The sequence below is a fragment of the Cryptomeria japonica genome, chromosome 3 (assembly GCF_030272615.1).
Source record: "Cryptomeria japonica chromosome 3, Sugi_1.0, whole genome shotgun sequence".
In the NCBI taxonomy this organism is placed as follows: domain Eukaryota; kingdom Viridiplantae; phylum Streptophyta; class Pinopsida; order Cupressales; family Cupressaceae; genus Cryptomeria; species Cryptomeria japonica.
The window spans coordinates 771,395,962-771,419,092 of NC_081407.1; the positions used below are offsets into that span (position 1 = coordinate 771,395,962).

At 36.5% G+C, this 23,131-nt stretch overlaps 1 protein-coding gene across 1 annotated transcript in view; it reads right to left on the reverse strand.

Moving 5' to 3' along the window:
• The window catches only part of LOC131075245 (protein farnesyltransferase subunit beta), a 173,355-nt gene that overhangs the window by 139,957 nt on the left and 10,267 nt on the right, over positions 1–23,131 (reverse strand). The window contains exons 2-4 of the mRNA XM_058012077.2: positions 20,856–20,942; positions 12,898–13,003; positions 1,512–1,547 (exon numbers count right to left, since the gene is read on the reverse strand). Coding sequence (XP_057868060.1) covers positions 1,512–1,547; positions 12,898–13,003; positions 20,856–20,942 — 229 coding nt within the window. The remainder of the gene's footprint in view (positions 1–1,511; positions 1,548–12,897; positions 13,004–20,855; positions 20,943–23,131) is intronic.

The following is a 23,131-nucleotide window of genomic DNA, read 5'->3' on the forward strand; positions in this document are numbered from 1 at the left end:
CCACTAGCCTCTTGCTGACTGTAAGTGTGCCCTACGTGGTCAACTGGTACAGAACGAGCTTAATCTTGAATCATTACACGTCTATTGTTCATGCATTAATTTGAATGATGATCAGTGTTTGATAGTGATGATTTGAATATCTTCAGAACTACCTTAGAAGATCGCATTGAGTTGGTGTTGAATTGTTCAGTCTGATGGTAAGACCCAACCCAGTAGGACTCCACCTGGTCGTTCATCCATCTTCTCGCATTCTAGGTCTTAGGTTAGACTCTCTAAACCCTGCACCTTTTGATATTTCTTTATCTTCCAACTAGCAGATAAGATTCAAGTTCCAGCAGATCAGACGCTCAGGTAATCAAACGTAAGTCCCATTGTGATTCCAACATAATCACATTAGACCAAATTGAGCTTATCCACACATAGAGACCCTACATACCAGAACCTTGGAGTTGCCTCAATTGATCCTTAGGCGAAATCTTCAGCATTTGAGGAAACTTTGTTCAAGAGAGGATAAGATACCTTGGTATTTTATTCTGTGTTCGCATGTGCATGAAAAACACATCAACAGGTACCTATAAGTATTAATGGTAAAGTTGTAAACAGTGTTGTGCTCTCCAGGACTAGAATGTCATGGCATTCAAATGGGTATGTTTCTTCTTATATAAAAAGCTGATCTTAAAATATTCTCAAATAAATAACCAGGAGCCAATCTGCTTGATTTTGAGCACGAAAAATAAGCATAAACTAAAACAAAAGTTTCAACGGTGCATAACCCAGATGAGACTTAAAGCTGTGCAGTTGCCATTAATGAAATTCCACCATATAAAACATGACTGCAGAAAAATCGAACTAACTTCTGATCTTTTTCAAAAGGTTCCACACTATTCAACTTAATCCTTACTGAACCATTCTGAATGACAAAAGACACTTGTATGACTATTATAGAGAGATGCTTGATAGTTGACAGCACTCAAGTCAGAAATGGAAAATTTCTAATATCAAGGGAAATATCATTTCCGCATTGGAAATTTCCGTATGTCGATTAGAAGACATATTTTGCAAAGGTATCTTCTGAATGTTCATGGGGTGTTAAAGTTTGATGGCTACATTGTAATCAGTCCAGCGGAGAAGCAAAAAGTAGAAAACGATAATGCAGTAAATTGAACCTATGAATTTGGTAATACAGTAAATGTCAATAGATACAACTAGAAATTTAGAGAACAGATACACTAATTATCTTTTAGAATTAAAACATAACCAGTGGTACACTGACTAGATATATTTATCTCAACTCTAGTATGAAATCTTTTCAGAAACCACACAATTGGTTACTTCTGCTCCCAACCAAAAATTTAGAGCACATAAATTTTATTACATTTTGGATGAGTGAAAAGGGTTTCATGATGTAATGTTCATAGGCAATGACAAAGGCATAAAAGAAATAATAATTTCACTCTTAACATAAGAACAAAACTGTTTCATCTAGACCTTCAAAAGGTAATGTAACTTACCTGCCCGGGTCCTCCGCCATAGCCACCATTAGGATCCTACAATGGAAAGGTTGCCTAAATAGGTCAGCACAAATATTTCAAATTCGAGAAGTCAGTTCAAAAACCTGAATTGGCATGCAAAGTACATATTTATTTATTATTCTTTCCGGGAAAGAAAAACCTCAATCATTGTTTTTAATGGAATGCAAATTGACATATATTTATGTTGGTAGCAGTTACAAACGGTCAGCCACCAAAAAATTACTAAAGCATATCCACTTGCAGAAAGCTATTAATGTCCAAAACAACTCACTGATAAATGAACATTCAAATACGGCAAGATACTGAAGACTCTGCTAAATACAAATTCTGTCCTGACTATCATCTGCCTTTAAAGACATTAAACAGATCACTATAAATTTTATTACATGTAGTACTCTGGACAAAATGCATGCCTTCTTTGGCTATTCTGTTTTCTACAAGTCTGTTCTGTTCATGAGTTAAAGATTGGAACCATAAAAAGTTGTGATATTCTGTCTTCTACAAGTCTCTTCCATTCCTGTTTTAAAATTTGGAGCAAAAACAAATGTTGCGTCTCCTGCTGAGCTGACTTGAGAAAATGTCGATCAATAATCTTGGATAAGCAGCATTTGCACACCGAAATTCCACCTAATCTCTATGTTTTTCCTTGTGCTTTTTCCATTTCCTTTACTGTACATTAATGCTTTGCTGGGAATTTAAGGATGATCACCAGAGAGATGACCCAACAATTTAGGTAGAGACCTCACCCAGACATGACTGTGCAATGGCCCTGAAAAAGAAGGTCTAAGGCATCAGCAGAATTAATGACCCGGCTAGTGGGGCAATTAGCATTGTTGAGCCCATTGCATCCATGGTTCAAATGAGTAGAGTGGATAAAGTGACTGCCTGATGGTCCTAAAAGCGACATGTATTCCCTGATTCCTCACCATTGTTGATTGCCTGCACATGAAGCAATGAGCATTCCTCTTCTGTGTGAGAACTTTACTTTTGCAATCATGTACAAAATGCAAAGTATCTTCATGAGACTCAAAAACAGGAATGACTAGGTTGAAATTCAATAGAAGAGGGCAGCTTGTAGAAGGCCTATGTGTATAAAGGGATGAAACTTAGTAGAATATAAGTAAATTAGATATAATCATGAAGAATAAGTGTTACATGCGAGATGCAGTTGTTGATTAGATATAATCATGAAGAATAAGTGTTACATGCGAGATGCAGTTGTTGATTTTGTAAAGTGATGGAGGGGAAAGAAGGTTCGAAGCCATGCAAAACAAAACCACTAGTGGGAATTAATGTTGGCTATGTGTTGTATACTTTCCCTGTTTTATGCCCATTGTATTCTAATATTGCTCAGCAGTTTCCTATACTGCATGCCTATAACTACTTGTTGAGCTTCACTAAACCTGTCATGGGTACAATCAGATTTACCAATACAAATAAGCAATGTTTGGCCAAAATATATCTTATCATTGACTCCATGGTCAAAAACATAATGGGTGTAATAGCAGCGAAGGTGCAAGACCCTTCAAAAACATTTTGAAAAGAGGTGGAAAAAATTATCATTGAGCAGGGGAACAAAATGACCACCCCAATGGATCTCCTTGCTTTTCCTTCAAACCCTAAGTAGTATTGCACAGAGATACTTTCTTTGTCGAGGAGAATGCTACCATAGCAAGCTGTTAAAGTTAGAAATGGGTACAAGCCAACATTGATTAGACTCCTTCCCAATCCAAACATAACGGACATAGTTGAAGGCAAGTTTTAGAAATTGATATCTTCAACAAGTCCAAACCTCCGTGCTCTTTGCAGCATGTACAAGGACAACAACCATGTATGGTTATAGCTCTATGGACAAGGATCTATTTACCTGCAGCCTCTTGCCATCAAAGTTCTATCACAGGTATTTATTTTTGATATATTACCTCTTTACATTTCTTTGGGCACCTTTACTTTTAGAATTTTCATTTATTATTTGTACATACATTAGAAACTGTAATTTTGCAATGACTTTGTCCCAACTCCCAATAGGTTACAACTTACAAGTTCCTTTTCAGCTCAGTTGAACTGGAGTGCACTACTGGTTAATAACTAAAAAGACAGAGGATTACTGTATGTGCATTCCAACCTGCACCACATTCCATACAAGCAAATCAAGTACAAGAATGAAGCAATAAAGCATTGGGACATAGCACCAGAGCATCCTAACTTGGATCACAAGTTTCTTTTTGTCTCTATTTCAGATGAGGGGCATGAGGCTACCACATAAGACAAGACATGCATAGTTCAGGGATGGTGGCACTGGCACTGGCAATGCTTGTAAGTATAATGAACTAACTGATGATTTTGATGCTCTTGATAGAGAGCAATACAATTACTTATATCGAGTTCCCATGTACACTTGCACCATGTTAATGTAATTTGACCACGAACAATTATACTCCATTTAAACATTTGTCATAGATATAAACTATTTTGACTTATTATTTGGCACTTGGCATTGAGTTATCAATTAACAGTTGTATATTGCGGTTAATTTTGGCTACTTCTAGATTGTATACTTTTTACATTTTTTACAACCATACCAAACCCAGTTCAAAATCAGCGACAATCCATATACCCATTTCCAACCTGAACGACCAAATTAGTTACTAGAAATCTTACGATTTCTTCTTAAAGTTCCAAATATCAGGAACCCTAAACAACAGACTCGGGGTGAAAAGTACACAGCCACCTTGAACTAAAAGGAAAAACATATAGAATTTTACAGATATCACTGCTTGACTCTGTCTTTGGCTTCCTTTTAAATGCATTTAGAACTGCACCAAACAACTTAGTCGATGGAAAGTAAGCCCAAAGTATCTAACATGATGTATGAGAATTTGCAAGTGCTTTCAATAAGTTCAAACCATTAACATGGGTATGGTCTATGTACTCACTGACACAGCATTTCTGGGTCGGAGACAGTAGGACAGCTGGGAACTTGTTTCGGGGATGTGTTGATGGAATTTTTACGCACTATGCAACACATAATAAAATACTAAGTATTATATCCTCTCTTGAACAAAGACTCCCAAATGCTAAGCTGAGTGATCAAGTGGGACGACTCCAAGGTTCTCGAATGTCAGGTCTTGACATGCTCTTGGATAGACTCAGTTATATATGATGTGATATTGTTGGGATCACAAGGTGGACTTGCGTTGAATAATTATATGTTTGAATGATGCTGGAACGTGGAATTTCACTTGATTAAAAAAAAAGGAAAAAGGATAGGGTTAGGAAGTCTATGCTACTCCTAAGAATGTAAGACCAATGGACAATCTTCAATGAAATTCAACTAAGTCTTGCTTAGACATGCTATGAACATCTCCACAAGGCTAGTGCGATCTTCTAAGGATAGCTTTATGATTTTCAAATCATCACCACAAGTATAGACACCATCAAGTTGGTTCATATCAATGAAGAAGCGATAATTGAAATTAAACTTGGCTAAATAGATCCAGTTGACTATGCAAGGCACATTACCATTGGCAAGGTGTTAGTAGTGTGGATATAAAAATTTCACCATTGATCATACACAAAGTCTTCCATTCATCTAAACAACATGAAAACCAAATTAAATGAGAAGTACAGACCATGAAAATTGTTGAATCAACATATCAATTTCACCATATCTTCAATGAATTTCACATGCCTTTTATAACAATTTCTTGGCAACAATCTTTGCCTTCTCTTCCTACTCTACTCTAATTATTTTGTACTCTTGAACTGCTACTATTAACTATTCACTATTATTGAGCTACTACTATTCGATATTCCCCTTTACAAATGAAGAAGTGGAGCCTTTTATAGTGCTCCCATTACAATTCAGTGGCTCGGATCAATTTGAGGTCAACGGCCAAGATCGAAAGATAGAAACCCTAATTAGGGTTCATTACACACATTGCAAAGCATTTAATGCTTGACCAATGACAAAATTACAATTGATGGGACACATGTCCTTTTGTGAAAATTCAACAAATAAATGACGATGGTAGGTACATTGATCCTTGTGCCCATGTGGTAATTATCCTCTTTTGTTGGATGAGTCAGGTTCATTGAATCTAGACGCCTTAGCTTGAAATGATATGATTGGAAATGATGACTGGGTGCCATCTTAGCTTGCTTGATCTTTGTAACTCATCACGTGTGAATGAATGAGGCATATCTCTTGATACTCAACATTTCAAGCTCCTAATGTGATGATGACTTTGCTCAAGTCGATCTTCTAACTTTGATTAACTCTTCTAAAACTATCTCTTGTCTTGATCAATGGCATTCTTGAGCTTCCATCTAATTATGCTAACAATGATTCTTGGATTTCCAAAGGAAATTCAAGATTGTGAAAATTTCCACCTTGAATGTTTGATGTTGATTGCTATCAGTTGCCTTGTATGAGCTTGAGACTTGACATGATGACATGTCTTCCTTAGTCCTTGTCTTAGCCGGATTTCACCTGTGAGAATTAGCTAAGTTAGTTTCATGAAATGATAAAACCTAATTGCCCAAACTAAGACTCATAACCCTACAAAGATACCAAACCCTCAACATGAAATGATCAATCCTACTAATTGTGAATCCTTGTTGATGCTTAAAAGATGATCAAAATATATCTAACCCCCCCCCCCTCCCTTGAAATAAAAGCTTAATGAATAGGGGTGTAATCAGATATAGATAATATTGAGCTAAATCCCGAATTTGGGAAATGCATCATATCCCCAAACCTGCAATTCAATTCAATCAAACTAGTAAGTTGATGGGGTTGTCCTCTCGGCCAATCTTGCCTTGGAATGAATAAATCTCTTGATCAATGGTAGAACCCTTATCAAGTTTGTATCTGCATTCAATGTATTCGCTGTATTATCTCACCAAAATCGTCTTGCTAATGATCCACTACGATCATAAATGGCAGTGATGACTGTGTTTGATCAAAATCAGAATTGTTGCCATTCGCCACAGCTAGTTGTTTGTAAATGTTGCTTGACACAGTAGCTGATCATTAGAGAACAAATTTGCCTCCTATCTCCCAATCAGAGATCACTGTTAGGAACTTAGCATGCATTTGAAAGATCCCCAACCCAATTCTAACCAAAGCTGATCCAAACCAACTGTTTGTTTTTTTGATAAAGTCTTTGGCTAGCTATGTTAAGTGGGGGTTTGACTAAATTCTTTGTTTTGTTTGGATTTTTGAGAGTTTTTTAACAATATTTTGAATGCTAAGTGAAAGAAATAGCTGATCCAATATAGAATACTACATAACACATTAAGAAGGCAATTAAGATATCTTTCTTTCACTTAAAAAAATTGATGTACATGCCATTAATTGAGTATAAAAGTCTGATACAAATTTCCAACAGATAGAATATAAGAAATCAGCTCTAATATAGCTGCAACTCCAAATACACCCTAGGGTTTGATATCCTTGTTTCCAAAATGGAGCAGTTGGCTGAGAATAAGCTGGAAATGAGTGGTGATGACCTCTAAAAGGTCTGCCCTGCAATTAATTGATGGAAAACCTGCCTTCAAACTGATAAATCTGCACTAAAATCCCCAATGAAGGCTGCCAAATGCACACTGAAGCTAAATACTGATGTAACCTATCACCAAGGGAGATGGGTTTTCGTCCAAATCTCCAAATTTTTCTTGAAGTTTGTGTTCCTAGAATCTCCAAGCTGCCGAAACCCTCAAGCTAGTTGCTGTTCTGAAAATTGGAAGCATAAGAATAAATCCAAATGATAGACAAAATGTCTTTTTGTCTATGTTGGGGCTACTATTTGGCCTTAAAAATCATAAAATATCATTGGAGGGTCTAATTCCTCATTGTGAACTTGGCCCCCTTTTAAAAAACAACTTAAGTTACTAGGATGGGGGGCACTTTTTACTATTCATCTTATATTTCTGTGTTACTATTCACATAAGGCCAACTTTAATATTTCAATTTTAACCATGGATTCAACCCCAGAACTCCAATCTAAAAAGCCCGAAAAGCTCCCTTTGAGTGCCACAACCCTCAGTTGGATCCCCAAAGCACACTGCTGACCTACGGAACCCTAATAGTAGGCCAACCTCCGCTCAAGTCTAAGATGCCTAAGGAAGGGACATTACAGCATTAATCTTGAGACAAAGAAAATGAAACTCGTTGTGACCTCTATTGCCTTCCAGCAACCTCACTGTTGCCGCCTCTAATATCAAGTTCGCTGACCAAAATGAGGTGACCTTGCTTGTAGCTTAGGATGTAATCGAACATGCAAAACTATTGCTGGATGAATTCGCTGTCATCAAAATCACAAAGTCGACACCCTACAGCAAATTCGCCTCCCTTCTAACTGCTGTCCAAATGAGATCACTGACCTTCAATATCAAAATCTCCAATCAGAAAGACTTATCGCTTAAGATAAGATGAACCATTGTGCCAAGATAATGCACCGATTTGAAGTGTTTGATCATAAATATGAATCGCTGGAGTCTGATGTGGAATGCATACAGCCCGCCTATGTATAGTATAATCGCTCTTCACCTCAAAAGTCGCTGCCAAGGGAGACAATTCTTGATCAAAGTTGTGGCCAGCAATGAATGAATTCGCTGCCATATTCACTGATACTGCACCTGGAAGATGAATCACTGCTATTTGGCAAAAGACAATATTGATATTGAATTGATAAAATATGAAATGATCAATTCAAATCTATAATCATTTGAGAGGTCCAATACCTCATCACAAATCGCTGGCCACCTCCAATTAATGTCATTTGCAATTGAAACCATAAAGCGATCTGGTTATGATCATTTAATGTGAGATAGCTGAACAAGAACACCATATTATAAAATCGTGAATTTTCAAGCAAGCTAGCCCCTAAACCAAATGCGTGGGATACAACCATTAATGCAGGGCGTCATGAATTAAATGATCGCTATTTAAACTCATGAAGAACTTCAAGTTTTGCATCTCCATTCTCAAATGTGTCACAATTGACCTTCATAGCCATGCTTAGAACTTTGAAAAGATTTTGTCTTCGATTGTGAATAAGCTGGCTTCATCAAATTTAATGATCCATATTGATTTACACGACATCGCTGGCTTCAATTTTAAATGTTTTCATTCTTTGCTTCATCAAGTTCGCCATTGTCTCTCGCTCCTTGTATCCATTTGGTGACTTTCATTGAGTAGACTTCGAACATTAGCCACCTTTCATCATGTTGATTGATCATAGAAATCGATCATTTGATTGATCATCAAAGTCAAAGGACGGGTACTTTAGTCAAAGGACTGGGGTCTCATTCAAAGGACAGGGTTCTTGTTCAAAGAATAGGGTTCTCATTCAAAGGATGGGGGTCTCATTCAAAGGACGGGGTTCTCGTTAGAAGGACGGGGTCTCGTTCAAAGAACGAGGTTCTTGGCTGGAACACCTCAACTTTTTCCATGCCTTAGCCAAATTTTTGGTTTCTTAATTTTTAAAGGTGATCAAAGATAAATCGCTAAATCTCAAATCCACAAGGCTTAAGTTCATACTTCCTGACCCAAAAGAAGTGCTGATGCTAATTCAGCCTCTATGCTGAAGTGGCATTATTAATGCCTTGGAAAACATTTTGCTCCCTGTTCTGAAGTTGGTGGGGCATAAACAATACCATACACACTAGCTTAAAAAACATTTCAATTTTTTCCTTATGCTTTGTGGGGGCCAGCATACCACATAAAAAAAAATTCCTTTAAAAAAACTTTTAACTTTCCACTTTGGTGGGTCCCAGCAATGCAATTTTTTTTTTTTAAGTTTCTAAAAAACAACTTTTAACTTTTCCATATGGCCCATGCAATGCACCGGTAGTGAAAGGAGAACCGAAGTTTATGAGGTGAAAGGGGTGTGATGTGGAAGGGAATGAGTGTTGAGAGGATGTCGTGGCAAGAAGGGAAGAAAGGGTGTGATAAGGAAAAGCCACGGGCTGGGAAGGAAGGGTTGTGCAAAGGTTTGATTAATGAAGTGGGGTTAGGATAAGAGCTGAGGTGGGAGTTATAAGGAGACAGCAAGGGGTTGGAAGGAATGCTGTGGTAAAGGATAGGAAGTTGGGAGGTATAAGGGAACCGTATGGGTGACGGTAAATGGTAGAAAGGTAGGGGAAGTGGAGATAGGAGGAGTATAGGGGCTGCAGGGTTATAAGGAGTAAGGAAAGGTAAGGGTGTAGGATGTAAGGTGGGTGATGGGAGATTGGGAGGTATAAGGGATAGGATAAGGGAAAAGGTTAGTGAGGATAGGAAGTAGGTTAATATGGGGTTGGTGTTTAACTTTAAATGATAGTGAGAAAGTATAGGATGGGTAGGATAGGGGAATAAGGGGAGTAATGTGGTACGTGAGAGGTGTGAGATAGGATAGAATAGGGATTGTGAAAGGGTAGCAATGAGGGTTATGAAGGATGTTAGGGGGATGGGTTAGTATAGGATAGAAAGAAGGTAGTTAAGGAAATAAAGGGGTAAGAAAAATAGGATGAGGTTAGGATGTAGGGAGTGGTAGTTATGAGAGCTATTAGATAGGTAGGAAGTGAGGGTGAGAGGAAGGTAGGGTAAATAGAGGATAGGTAAGTGGGTAGGAGGTTGTGGGAAGTGGGAGGTGAAAAGATAGTGGAGATAGGTGAGATGATAACGATAATTGAAGGTAGAGAAAGGTAGGAAAGGGAAATGGAAGAAGTGAAATGGGGGAAGGGGTAGAAGATGAAGGAGAGGCAAGTATGAAATATAGGATGGATTGAGAATAGGAGAAGGTGAGGTGGAATGAAAAGGGGAGATGGATGGGAAGCGATCAAGTTTGGGCACCCACTAGCAATGCTGGGAGAGGCAGGCCGACATCTTGGAGGGCAAAAGAAGTGTTGTGCTTGACCTGATCCTAAAGAGAGAGACTCTCGTCCTGATTACCTCTTAGCCACCTGAGATACTACACTTCTTCAAGGCTAATAGCTAAAAGACTCAAAAACTAACTTAGAAAGCAAAAAAAAAGTTGGGGTCCTCATTTGCAATGGAGCGATGTGTGAAAACGTCACAACAGGATGGCATTCTGAGGGCTGTTTTTGGGGACGGTGGGGGGATGGCAGTATATATGAATGTAAATGAACAGCAGCAATATAACATGACAATGTTAAATGATGTGAGATGATGTCTACAAAAGCCTGCATGCCAATCACATTCCAAAAAGAAATTGTTTGTTTGTCCTTCACACAATACCACGCTGTACCAGATCATGGCAAATGCACCTTCAATCTCTTTTGCAACTAACAATAATAACTGACTAATACCATATCAAAAAAAAATTAGTTTGTGACTTTTTTGAACAGTGAAATCAGAAATCCAAATTATTATTGTTAACTCTTATATAACTTATTAACTGTGAATGCCAATCATGATATAATTATTGCTATTATTCTACAATTGTCGCTGTCACTGTTGTCGTGATAAATTTAATTGCTGTTATACTGCTGTCATTATATATTTATTACTACTGATATGATACTGTACTGTTAAACTGCTGTTATAATGTTGTCATGATGTATTTAACAGTCATTTTTTATGTTATGAACGATTTCTTTTTTAAACATTATAAAAAATTGTTTTTCCTCAGGGGATGCCCGGCAATCCCTGAAACAGTCAAGGGACATCTGAGACGTCCCCAACTGCCTCAGGGCCATCCCCAATTTTAGGTACGCATTCCAGAACATTTCTACATTTTCCCAGTTAGGGGGACGGCTAGGGGACATCCCCTAACCTCCCTCCATCCCTGAACCGACTCAGGGGATGAGGACGGGAGTTTGAGGGGTGGGGACGCATCGCCATGTAACACAAAAAAAACACATACAATAAGTGAAAACACTAAAGCATCAAGTTGTTAACTACAGTATGTGATGTTCCCATCCAAATTCTAATACAAAACAAGACTTCATTAGTGCTCAGCTGGGCGGCAGAAATACCAAGACAATGATGCACAACACCATGAAATAAATATATCAGCAAAGATAGTCACGGCAATCTGAAAAGGGAATAAATACTCCAGAACTATTCACCACTACCTGATCCACTCCTATTGATCCGACAGAAAATTGGAAACCTATGTGTTGCAAGAGAAGTTAATATCATTCAGCCCAATCATAAAAAGAAGACATCAGCGTTCAAAGGCATTATGTAAAATGGAGTGATGATGGTAATCAATAATTACTGGTTAATACTACCCCTTTTATCATCGCCTTACTTAACCAATCAGCGAGTATTGACTAATATTAGTTAACATGGGAGTAATGATCACCAAGAGTTTAGTAATTATAAGCCAAAAGGTGGGGTATGATTTGATAAGGATAATGAGAGTCGCAATCCCATCTCCCAATCTCTTCGTAGCATCTTAAAAGGATGTCAAAAATCAATTCAAGGAGAGCATAGAACATTTTCTGAAGGGGTTTCTTATCTAGCATTGGGTCGATCAAGAGTAAGCCTCAGCCATAAGGAACTAGGGCGCATATATCCAGCATTATATATCAGAAAGAATACCAAGGGAGATCGTCGTTGTAATCTTTACAATCAGACATAGCGATCAGGCTGAGACTATTGTCTCTTACACGTGAATACTCGTGTGAATACATTGATATTAATCTGAGACAGTGACTGTAGATATAACACATACATCTGTTCATATATAAATATACGTTCACAATACACTCCATAGTATCTGCATTTAAGAAGGATTGATTTATCAGACATCCATCCTTTCTCAGGTCGATGCTCATATCAAATTTCTTAATTGAACCAGAATTGCAGAATATATAATAAACTCGAAACTTGTCATCATAAGGTCATTTGGCAATTATATTGATTGAATTTCTCATTCCTCTAGTAAGCTATTAGTGAAACATATATAGATATTCATATATCCAGTTGTAACAGGAAATACAATTCTTTAGAGATCACTGGTTCATTTGCAATATTATACACTTAATCATTAAAGGTAAGGCATCTTAAATTGGTACAACAAGGGACATTGCACAGTATTAGTAAGAAACTGGCTCAAGCACCCAGCCACAATGCATGTAAATTTTGGAGGTACTTGTGAAATATTAGACTCTTCAGACTTCCACGATCCATATTGATTGTTAAACAAGCTCTGGGAGAAATTGCATAGGAAACAGAAATAAATCAATATTTGAGTTACAATTTGTAAAATATTATACCAATTTATGGGGTAATTCAATCTTGTCTCAAGAATATAAAACACGACCGTGCTATGACCATTCTTAACATTGAATATAAAGAAAATAACTGCAAAAACTACTAACTAGACCAGCCATAAAGTCAAACCTATACCTGGCAACGACAAAGGAAGTTAACCGTGCGTTGCTTAAGTTCCTCGTCAATAGGCTCTCCCAAAAGAACCATGGAGTGAAGAATCCAATAGCATAACCAAGGACGGCTGCAACCATTTAACAAAGAATATAACTGAAAAAAGCATGAGTACACATTTATGAAGATATCTACTTTTTATAAAAAAGAATATATGCCTATCAACTGTGATAAAAGCACCATGCAAAGAAAACATCCTTTGCAGCCATCTAAGCAATTTTGAGATAAATATATCTTTTTATATTACAATCTTTATATTCTTTAGAATATATGAAAAAAAATCTAGTTGTACTACATATAAATGCAAATTTCTCTTCCTAAGCACATTCTTCACAGCATCGCGCACTAGTTTAAGTCAAGACCAATTTCATCAACCTAAGAGAGTTTCAGCAGCTGTTTAAGACGCAGGAGGAAACTTTTGTTGAAAATATGCCACTGACGCATTTTCCTTTCCCATAAACAGATGATAAATGCTTGAACAACCTTTTTTGAAAAATGAATAAAACAAATGGTTGCTGGTTAGTTGTACGACCTAATGAGTCCTTGTATTTGTAGAATATCATGCAAGTTACCTAAGGACACTTCATTTCAATTTTCAAAGTAAAGCAATAGAAATAAGCATATCCAATGTCAACAATAGATTAGGGATAATTTGGCAATAGTTCCATATGTATCATTTGTAAATTTTGAAATCAAACTACTCTATTAACTATTGCAAATTTCAAGTTTTCTTCACTCATAATATTACGTTTTAATATTTCACTCTTATTTCAGTCTAATACACATAGGCTCAACGGTTGAGTAGAAAGGCAATATTAAACTAGTTTTTGTGTCATTAATAATCTTATCAATCCCCCATTTTAATGGATTCTATAGGGTTAAGACCCTCAAAATAGATAGAAGACAGTAAACGGGATTTCCCTTCCATTAAGAGTACTCAGAATCAACTTTGGTGGCACTTTAGGGTAAATCCAGGTCCCTTAGGAGCTAGCCACATTATTTGCATTAGCTCAAGGGAACTCATTTCGGCAGCTTCCAAACAACTTCAAAATGGAACTAACAATGAAGCTGAAGTTCAAACTTCATCTCAAGTCTTCAAAGTTCAAACTGCAGTTCTAGGGGAAATCCAAGCCCCTCAAGAGCTGGCCACACTATTTGCAAGAGCTCAAGGTCTCTCATCCTAGTAGCTTCCAAATAACTTCAAAATGGAACTAACAATGAAGCTCAAGCTCAAACCATCATCTTAAGTCTTCAAATACCAAGCAGCATGGCATTTGCAAAATCCATGCAGAAAGTGACTCTTTGATAATCATCAAAGCAATCACTAACTAGAAAAAATTAATATATTGAATCAAGCCTAGAAGATCTTGGAGTCCTTTACTATTGATTCAATCCAGCATTGTTACTGTGAAGCAAACAGCATTGTTAATTTTCTAGCTAATGTATAGTCTAACAAAGAGTTAAAATTTGGAGACTTGGTGAACCAATAGCTGGGGCTAAGTCAAGACCCCAGTTCCCCATCTCCACTTTGATAATTTCTGTCATTAAAAAGGCAGCAGCAAGTCTTTTCACATGCGGCTCTTTCATTATATGCTTTGTTATAGTTCAAAATAGCATTACAATCTGTCAATTCAAGGAACACTTGTACTTTTTGAGTCATTTGCTCACCATCATTTCCATGTAGCCCATCCTTTATATGTTGGTAACTTGGTAAAGAAATGGGAAATGCCATTTAGGGACACCATTACAAATATAAGGCTTAGGGAGGTTTTTGTCATCCAAGATGACATGCTCAAGGAGGCCATCAAAGACATTTGGGGAGAAGATTATTTGCAAATGGATTTCAAAAGTGGAATTAACCAAAAGCCCCTCTCTTTGTCTCCAACCTATTGGTCATCATGCAAAGTCCAACTATTGTTCAAAAGAACTGGTGACTATTTGCAATGTCCCCACTTTGAAATTGGATTTAATAATATATAATAATAATAAAATTAAAATTAAAATTAAATTTATAATAAAATATGAAATTAAATATAATTAAAATTTAACAAGTTAATGAATGGTCAAAAGGCATAAAATGAATAATTGTGACTCCCTCGAACATGAGATATAAAAGGGAGAAGACAACCTCATTTGAGAGGGGAGATGGAGGAGAAAAAGAATGAAGGGAGCCTGTGAATCAAGAAGGAAGGAATGGGAAGCAAATAAGAAAGTAACTCTTCCAAAGGAGGGCAGAAATTATGAAAGGTTGTGACTCTTTCGAAGGGTGGTGATTGTGAAAGATTGTGACCCTTTCGAAGGGTGGTGATTGTGAAAGGTTGTGACCCTTTCAAAGGGCAGGCATGTTGAAGGGGTGTGACTCCTCCCTCACAATGGAAGATATAAAGGGAAGAAGGTCTCATTTGAGGAGGGAAGGAAGAGAGAACAATTGGGAAAGAATATATAATTTTAAAAGGTGGCAATGACGGATGGTAACCCAATTCTAATGAAGGGTGGTGGCCCAAGTCTTACGAAAGGTGGTGACCTTTACCAATGAAGTATAAAAGAGATCATTCCAATTATTCAATGCTCACTTATCAATCATCATTCCAATAATTCAAACCAAGCAACAATCAAGTAGCAAATCATTCTATCCAATCAGCATACATTCAATCATCATTCACCAATATATCAAACCAGCCTTCATTACATTATCACTCACCAATACCTCAAATCATACAATTAAAGGAATTCATTCAATCAATCAATTATTCATCAATCAGCCATCCATTGGAAGATAGAGACTGGATTACTTCTGCGATTGACACACAGCTGTGTGATTATACATTCTGTTTGTGGTATGATCTACATACATAGTGACTATGTTTATATCTGCATCTTCAGATTTATTTATACTGCTGTTTACAAGTCTCCAACATAGCATAGTATTACTATATATATCTACTCATGCATATTTAAGGCAAATTATATGCTGCTGATAAGATTGTCTATATATATTCTGAATGTAGACCTCATTATGGATATTCTGTAGTTAACTGGCTTTACTTGAGACTTGTGTATATCTTCTTAAATCTGAGTGCTTCTCAGCCATGATAGAGGATGAGGAGCTTACCAGTAGGGGGAATGGTGTTGGGGTCACCCCTAAGCACGCCACCTCATATGTATGGCAGGTTCCACATGAGGCCAAAGGGGTGCAAAGGTGCTCTGCCTTTGGGCTTAGGAGGGTTAGACTTAGGGCACCCTATTGAGGTAAACCCTTATCCTCTCTACCATGGTGATGGATGGAATCATATGAGTGGGAGAAGGTAGCTTGATTGAGGAAGAATGGTTGTGAAGACACCCTATCAAGTTACCCATCTATGGCTTGACTGAGGGGGAACAGTTGTAAAGAAACCCTATCAAGTTACCTATCTGTCGCTTGATTGAGGGGGAACGGTTATAAAGACAACCTATCGAGTTACCCATCCTAGCTTGCTATGATTGGGGTTCCTTTAGTTAGCTAAGTAACCTTGTAATCAATTAGTAAGTTATGATCTATGATCTTGATCTCTACATTTACAGCTGTTTGTAGTTGTGTACTACCTTATGTTTCATCATAATCAGTCATTCTTTACATTATGCGTCATAAGCAGTCATTCTTTACTTCATGTATCATCATAGTTAGTTGTTTGTAATTATTAATCACTTATATAATATAATTTGTAGGCTATTTTCTAACTTGTTTGCAGGTTTTCCCTTTTAAGGGAGATAAAGATACTCCCCCTCTAACCCTCCCTATTGGCTGAGCATTGTAATCTAGGGCAAACTAGGGCATTTTACAAAAGGGGACATTACACTATTTCACAAGTCACACTATTAGGTTGGGATCGAGGAAATGATGGAATCTATTAGGGTTAAACTATTGGATGATTTGTCTTTTCTTGGTGCAAAATTTCATGGGCTGGTATGTATCTACTCTTTCATGGAGCTTGAAGAACATTTCTTCACAGTGGTTATTTAGTTGGGTAAAATCCAACCCCAAATCACTCAAGGCAAGGTGGTAAATGGCATTATTATATTTGACTTTCAAGCTGCAAAGAGAATTATTCTCCCCTCCTCTCTTCTCTTAGACAAATAATGCACAACCAAAGCTAAAGTTGCCTTAAAGCTAATGAGCATTGCTAGAGTGGTTTTCCATGTAAGTGAAGGCAGCAACAAATTTGGCAACAAGATAGTGATTATTGAAGACTAATTGTAGCTTCTATTCTCCCTTATTTTGTCTATATGTAAGGGTCGTTTGCGACTCAATTGATAAACCACTATCTATTGCAAAGTAAATGGATTAGATATACATAAATGATTCATACCAAAGTTGCAGAGCAATTTCAACTAGGTTACAAAATGATATCAAAATTGCTTTTATTTTTTTCATGGTTGCTCTTAGACAGAAATTGGAATAAGGGAACAATTCCAACATGCATTCCTTTTCCTTGACTACAAAAGTTTTATGTAAGTTCCCCAACCGTTGCCAAGCAATTACAATACCAAAACTATTACTATGTAACTTCCACAAGCCGACAAATCAGTAACATATCCGTTCATGATAGCCAAAAACTACAATATAACTAACACAAATTATACTATCTACGTCAGTCATCTACATCAGCCCCCCAAAAAGAAAAGTCGGTTTCCAGATGGCAAGGAAACAAAATGAATAACACTACTGAGGGGCAAGAGAAGTAGATGTCGCTAGAGGTGCATAACCAGAAATGGAAGAAGAGGTAATCAAATAGTGAGAAGTAGCCATGCATAACTTATAAACTTCTTCTATCCATTGCTTCAAGTGATTAGTAGCCAAAAAATTCAGTTCCCTACATGCCTTGTCCATTTGCACAAGTTCTAAGAGCTAAGCCTTGGCCTTCTCATTTGGAAATCTAAGTTCTGAAATTCCTCAACCTTTTTTGGCAAACTTATTCTTCACTAAAACTAAGCCTTTTGAGCAACCTGGGCCTAAAATCTGCAAGTTTGATCTTCAAGTTTGTCTCATAATTTCTATGAAATAGATATTGATTCATCCATTTCAACACCACTAGTACATTGAGCTTGCATTTCCATTTGTAGAGTAAACAAATTAAATGTACAGAAATGATTTATACCAAAGTTGCAAAGTAATTTGTAATGTCCCCATTTTTAGTCATTCCAGAATCTTTGTAAGCTCCAACTTTCTTGGAGAGAACCTACCTTTTCGGAATGGCGTGTTCAGCAGATCAGAATGAGTCTGTTGAGTCTTTTTGAGGCCAATTGTGTCAATCCAAGTGCATTCCATACTTCTTGGAGGATTATTCTATTTTGGGAAAGTGTCAAATTTTACTAAGATTAATCTCCCATGAGCTTCCGCGTATATTGGCATATTGACAATTCTCCTTCGGGCTAATTTTGTATTTTCCACAACTTTGAGTGGATTTGCAGAAATTAATTAAAATATAACTACTAAATAATCAATATTTAAGTTGTCAAAAGGTGAATTAAAAGGACATCTTATATTAATTATTAATTAAGATGACTTTCAAGTGACTGAAGTGCCAAAAAAGTAAAAATAAAATAACTTTACAGGGCCAAAAGGTTACTATTTAAAAAAAATGATTTTAAATTATAATTTCCGGAAAGTTCTACAGAGGATTATAGAAGAGTTAGAAGAGGCTCATTTGATTTATTCTGGAATTTTCATTTTGGTGAAACCCTTTTGGGAGTTTGAGTTGTTGTTCAGCTTTTCAATTCCTAGGATGGAAACCCTAAGGGAAATTAGTTTCAATAGTAAGAAATCTGCCCTAGCTGATTTGCAGGTGGAGTCATTCTGAATTCACGCGTGTACTGAAGATTTTGGACTTTGGGGACAAAAAATCTTGGATCCCATTGGAGCGATTTCATACAGAAATTGACTTGTGCCAAAGGTTCACGAAGTGAGAGATTTGGTTTGATTGATTAAGCTTCCAGCATGCAAGCTTAATCAGTTATCAAATTTATTAGAAGTCTTGCAGGCAAGAAATAAATTGGCAAAGATAATACAATTTCCTGAGTAATGAATGAGTGATCTAAAAGCATTAAAATAATAAGTTGGATGCCAATTTGAAGGTGAGAATAAACAGGTGCCTAGAGTTTTAAAGTATTCAGCAGATAAAATTTAAGAAATTGTAGTTCCCAATATTTGGTGCAGTAATCCAGGAATTCGTGAGAAATGAGTGACTCGTATTCTTGCAGGCTTAAGCCTAGCCGTAGCATTAAGAAAGAAATTAGAGATGGCATGTAGCAAATCCCTTCAACCTAACCGCCACATTTGCACAAGACTCGTGTGGAAATAAAAGGTAAGTGCCCAAATTGAAGATGCCAGACTTTTCTTTGAAGGTGCCGTACATTTCCAAGGTGAAGATTCGATGCAAAAGGAAAGGAATTCAGGCTTAAGACTTTCCAACAATGCCAAGGAATGAATAACAACTGCCACAACACCAGAGGAGAAGTTGCAAGCTCTTATAAGAGTCTTCCGTACATATTTAGAGCATTGTATACCATTTGTGTGAGTCGTATTAAGGGAAAAAGGATGTCGTACTTCTTTCAGGTGAGTCAAAGACATTGTGGCTGTTGACTAAGTCTACCAAGTCAGCTTTTAATGTGGTCAGCAATTAAAGAATAAAATATTTCTAGTTATTTGAGTATAGACAAATTCTGTTGGAATTTCTGAGAATCCCACTTTATTGCAGCAATAAATATAATCATCCTTGATTAGCTGGAAGCTGCATCAATCAGAAATTATTGAGAATATAGGTTGTTTCAAACATCTGAGTCAAGAAATTCAATTGTATGGTAACTATTTGTGTTATTCAGCTGAAACATTAATGATCACAAACTGTTTGTCAAACTGTCCATGTTAGTTTATGAACAATGTTACAATTTTATGATGTATTCACAGTTTAAATCCTAGTAGCAACATCTCTCAGTGTTCTGAATTCCAAAATACTGCCAATTTGGTTGTATACAAACTATTTTACAAAACGCCTGCACATCAAACTGGTGAAAATAACAATATTTTGGTATTAAAAAAAATTGGCTAGAATGGGGTGGTTATTAGATTATTTCGACAGTTACAGAACAGTAACAGAATTGTTTTATTTATTCATGTATGCTCTGAATAAGGAAACAATTCCAACATGTGGTCCCTTCCCCTAACTACAAAATTTCTAATAAACTACCTGACGGTTGCCAAGAAACTACAACTCTCAACAACTACCAAAACTATTGCTAAACAACTTCCACAAGCTAACAAACCATTAGCATACCTGTCAATGATAACCAAAAAGCACAACATAACTAATACAAATTTTACCATCCACACGGGTTTAGTTAGATAGTTTAATAATTGTCTAGGGCAAATGCAAGGTTAAGCTATAGTTTCTATAGACATATTTGCTGCATATAGCATAGATGGCTGCTGGCTTTTGAATATATGAACTCCATAATTTTATTTTCAAAGTTATATACAAATGGCAAGTGATCCTATATCCCTACTTAGCTATCAAGCGAAAAAAACATATCAGCTAGAAAAGGAGTGAACATCCATGGCAATCAAATTATGGAGAAGAAAGACCGAAAAAAAGGATTTGGTGAGAACCAGAGAAATATCTTTAGCAACAATGTAGAAAGAACACATGTATATTTTAATAAATTTCTTTGTCTTGTAGCTTATCCCTGCATTGCCACACATGCATGGCTAAAGTATTATAATAAATAACAATTTCAATTTTTTGACATGCATAGATCAAAAAGTGGGAGAATCTTTGCCAGATTTGGTAGTGTATAATTTCACTTCATCTGACTACTTCAAAGCCCTTTTTAATTTTTTTCTGATCACAAAAGATAAAGACATTCAGAATAAATGGGAAGATCTGTACTTTGCATCTAACACAGAATGGCCTGGGCCAAGGCGATTGATGCCTCGTTGTAGATAATCAATGTGCTGATCACGCCAAAGCTCCAATCTGATGATCAAAAAGAAAAGAAAACAGTGAATGTCAAATCTGGTATGCAAAATGATGTGATAATTTTTCTAAAACCTCTAAACTGATGCCAAATGTAAAAGCACAAATAAATGCATACCCAAAAAGTGGAAAGTACAAGAAGAATCAGTATCTGTGAAGTTATCAGGAAAGCTTAAACTAGGAAAAACAAAGAGCATATATGAATGAAAAGTTGATGCTTTGCTTTATTATGGTGCCAAATTGGTTGTATTTCTTAATGTTGGTATGTATGTCATTGCCTCATCTCCCCATTATTTCCTTTTAAAGGAATGGATTCATAAGCTTCATTTGGCTTCAACTGCAATAATTGTGTAGGTTGTTGTGTGCCTACTTAGTTTGGTAGTTGGGTTTGTTTGAGGTAAGGCAAGATGTTTTGTTTGGTTCACCTTGGCTCTGGTTTAGGATAATGCATCATCACTTGGCGAAAGTCAAAGATGCCCATCTTAGGGATGAAGTTACAAAGAGAAGGTTGTAAGTTGTTTTCAATTGCCCTTGGTTTTGGTCTGTTGATGATTTATAGCTTCAGTCGGATAAAATTAAATGTTAAATTGGCCTTTGTTAGTATAAACAAAAGGGCACGATCAAGTAATGTCTTGATCGGTCATGACCGATTAAGGCATTGCTTGACCGTGTCCCATTTGTTATATACTTATATCGAGTGGCATTCGTGAGATAGGACATAGAAAATAAAAATGCTCCTCTCACCTGCCATACAAAAGATTATAGTCAGATTTATATTTTAATCAATAATACATAGAACAAGATAAATTTTAATTCTGATCCATAAATTTAACATGGTATCAGAGCCAAGTTTCCTTCTATAAAGCCTAACCGCCTGAAGGAAGATCCGATTAAGATCAGATTGATATCTCCTTGAAAGTTTGTATTTTAAAATGACGAATGGAATCAGATTCGAAGACAGACACGAAGGTGCCTCAAACTATGATTCATGGAAACTACGAATGATGTTGGTACTAAGGAAGAATGAGTTAAAAACAATAATAGAGAATCCTTCTAAACCTGATGGAAAAGACAAACAGAGTCAGTGGGAAAAGAACAATATTAAAGCAATGGAGTTATTAGTAGATGGAGTAAAGAGTCATCTACTACCTATCATTACAAGGTTAGATTCTGCATATGACATGTTCAAAGCCTTGAAAGACATGTTTGAGATTAACAACACGAGCAGAATCCTCACACTTAAAAATCAACTTTCTAATATTAAAATGAGTAAAGAAGAGACTATCACTTCATATTTTATGAAGATAACAGAATTAAGGAACCAGCTCTCATCAATTGGTCACATTTATGATAATAAGGAGCTAACTATGATAACTCTAAATGGGCTCCCTATCTCATGGGAAAACTTTAGACAAGGAGTTAGTGCTCGATCCAAAGTTCCCAAATTTGACAGACTAAAAGCTGACTGCATTCAAGAAGAGTGTAACCTAATATCAAGAGGAATCATGAAACCCGTTGATGAAGATGTTCAAGTTCTAGTCTCTAGTTTGAAAAGAAAAAAGGACAAAAAGACATATGGTAATCGATCATTCAAGAAGCCTAGAGACTCCTCTAAAGTACAATGTTTCATATGTGACGAATGTTAATGCATTAGTAGCTTCTGCAAGATAAGACTTTCCTAACCCGTTAATCTCCTCTATGTTGTTTTGGTTTACTCATCTATGCTATTAGATTATCTGATTTATGCTTTCTGAACTGAATATGTTTATCAGACTGTAACATTGATCATGATTATGATATTGACATTGGATAAAGATGGATTAGATCGACGACTTGCTTAACATAGTTAAGCATGGATCTAAATGCTATCGGGCTAGTAACCCGATAGCATATTAATGTCGATTCATTTATGAATCGGCATTAATATACTATCGGGGTATTAACCCGATAGCATATGTAATGCTATTAGTTATCAGGCTTGTTTGCTTTGATACCGATTCATTAGTAACCCGATAGCATATGTAATGCTATTAGTTATCGGGCTTGTTTGCTTTGATACCAATTCATTATCAGGTGTGTTTATATCGATCTGTTATCATTTACAATGGCACCGATTAGTTATCATAGACACCGAGTGGATCGGTTGACATTTGTAATAGTCACGACCAAGTGACATCTTGGTCGGACAT